Source organism: Pectinophora gossypiella, chromosome 16, assembly GCF_024362695.1.
Source record: "Pectinophora gossypiella chromosome 16, ilPecGoss1.1, whole genome shotgun sequence".
NCBI lineage: Eukaryota > Metazoa > Arthropoda > Insecta > Lepidoptera > Gelechiidae > Pectinophora > Pectinophora gossypiella.
This window is the reverse complement of record NC_065419.1, coordinates 5335838-5338213: the sequence shown is the minus strand read 5'-3', so window position 1 is coordinate 5338213 and position 2376 is coordinate 5335838. Positions and strand designations below refer to the sequence as shown.

The window sequence follows — 2376 nt, the reverse complement described above, 5'->3', positions numbered from 1 at the left end:
TTAAAGCTATATTAGTTGAGGAGCTTTCCGACAGATGGCCAAGTGCTACGAGAGCTTTTAAGTATTCTATGGAGCTTACAGTTTCCCAGAGATCACTAGAGGTGGCGTTACTAGTACCGATTTGAGAAAGGATCGAAGTTAGATTGTGGAGGGAAAACCTATACTGAATAAATAGTACTTATTAATAGTAAAATTGTTTTTGAAAAATATCTGTGTAGATTAGATTTGACGTGATTTGCTTTACGACGCAATTTTATCTTAAATGAAAGAGGTTCAAATTCATGTTTTGTTTTGGATCATTAGTATTTTTATATTGCGTAAATTAAGTTTTCAGGAAAAATACGAGACCAACGCATTAGTGGATTTATTGACTAAATTTGAAATCTGGCAATTTATTTGGAAGAAACTTGTCTATGATGTAGTGGCCGTATTACAATTGAATACACCATCTTACTGTTGCGTGCAACAATAACAGATTAATTAGTAAATTACTCTCATAAGATTCGTCTAATATTTTGCTGTCGCTTAATGCGAATAAGTATTTTACACAAAGTATTACTTATCCTAATGTAAACGTAGCCTAAGCGTGCGTATGTTGTTTGTTTTTCCGTGACGTTTGGCACGTCTAGTAATTGACTTGATGTGTTATCTATCACAGCAATGTCATGTTGCTTATTATCTAGTGTACACGACTCGCCAGTATGTTGGTATATTGTGGGTATACTGTGTAGTGCACTACCCGTGTGTAGTGTAAACAGGAAAGTTACCGAGCACGCGCTAAGAGTCAAAGGTCCCCGTCGTGCCCTTCACCCCTTTTAAATATTTATCAGCAGAAGAAGTATTTATAGATTCGGCTATTTATTTGTATCTAATGGTAATTCTGAGATCTTGTCTGTGGTTTTCGACAACTATTTTCCTCATAGATTTTGTTAATGTCGTTGTTATTGTGTTGTGCAGATTTTTTTTGTGTTTTTCAATTTCTTGTGCTTTAGCTTAGAATTATTTTTTTCATGTCTATAGGTGTGTAAGGGTATCGCAGAATGAAATGCAGAAATATGATTAGAGATAATATTTTTTTATTAAGTTACTCTTTTGTAATTTGTTCACAAATCTGTGAAATCTTTTCAACGATAAAAAATAACAATCTGAACCAACTTTAAAGTTTCAAGGTTCGATACAACATCTTTTACTCTTACAATAATATTACTCTTTAATATCACAATACACTTATCGACTACATTTAAAGCTTTCAAGTTGAACTTACATCTAGGTTTTTAACACTAATTAAATTGTGAGATCTAGACTTCTCTAATTTTCTTCACGTGAGCAAATGATAACACTTGTTGGAGCGGGGCGGACACTTGTGAGGGCGTGTGCGACTCCGAACGGTGCTGGAACAGATGTGACCGTGGAGCCGGGCCCGCCCGTCCTGCAGGCCTGCTGCCTTACCAGGGGCGCCACACCGCCGGGCCCTTGCTCAAGCTGGTGGTGGTGCAGTCCAGGGGAGTGGCGGTGTGCATGGGCAGGGGTGACGCCGGCGGCGACGGGGTCACGTAGCCGGACGACGAGGAGGCTGTGGACAGCGCCGGGCTGGGCGGGCTGGCTGGTGGGGTGTCAGCGCCGGCCGCCGCGCGCTGCATGTCGTTCAGGCGATGTCCAAGGTGGGTCATCAGCTGGGTTCCCAACCTCACATCCACTCCGGGAATTGAAGCCAAACATCTAGACACTTCGTTGGCGGCGTGGGTGAATCCAGCTCTGAACCGGTCGGCATCCACGGTCGGGTTCAGGGATAGTCTCCTCTGGCGGCGAAGCTTGTGCAAGTGGCGGACGGTCAACTCCAAGATATCAGCTTTCTCCAGCTTGGCCACATTCTCACCCTCCGACTGGAGAGCACTGACCATCAGCTCCTTGAGTTCGTCGAGGCAGCGATTGATGCGAGCACGTCTCTTGCGCTCAAGCATCGGTTTCATCACTTTGCGATATTGGTAAGTTCGCGAGACGGGCTGCGGGCCGTCGTCTGCGAGCGAATACGCGATCTCGTAAGACATGTTGGACATTTGTGTGTAGTGAGTAAGCGTGCGTTAGCGTCGAGCGTAGAACGCGGAATGCGGAGCGACGGTCGGGCGGGGGCTTATATAGGGAGCGGAGGGCGCGCGATCGTGGGAACGCACGGAGCCGTCGAGTTCCCACACGCGCCACCTGTGCGGAGCAGCTGCCGGCGGGGCGCGGGGGGCCGCGCGTGCGCGCCGTAAACAATCGCCGGCGCGGGCGCACGGGCCGCACCGCGCACCGCGACGCCGCCCGGTAATTGCCGGGCCTCGGACGGATTCAGCGCTGCTACCGACTGCCTAATACGGAAGTCGTAGGTACACGCTT

General features: G+C 46.9%; 1 protein-coding gene across 1 annotated transcript; it reads right to left on the bottom strand.

The window, feature by feature from the left end:
* Positions 1–1054: 1054 nt before the first annotated feature.
* Positions 1055–2127, bottom strand: LOC126373619 (enhancer of split mbeta protein-like). Its single transcript, XM_050019820.1, has one exon. The coding sequence runs from the start codon at positions 2055–2057 to the stop codon at positions 1446–1448; it is 612 nt and encodes a 203-aa protein (XP_049875777.1). The 5' UTR covers positions 2058–2127; the 3' UTR covers positions 1055–1445.
* Between the last annotated feature and the right edge of the window lie 249 nt (positions 2128–2376).

Excerpts from the sequence above, each read along its gene's own strand:
- LOC126373619 (XM_050019820.1), bottom strand. The coding sequence starts at position 2,057 with ATGTCCAACATGTCTTACGAGATCGCGTATTCGCTCGCAGACGACGGC.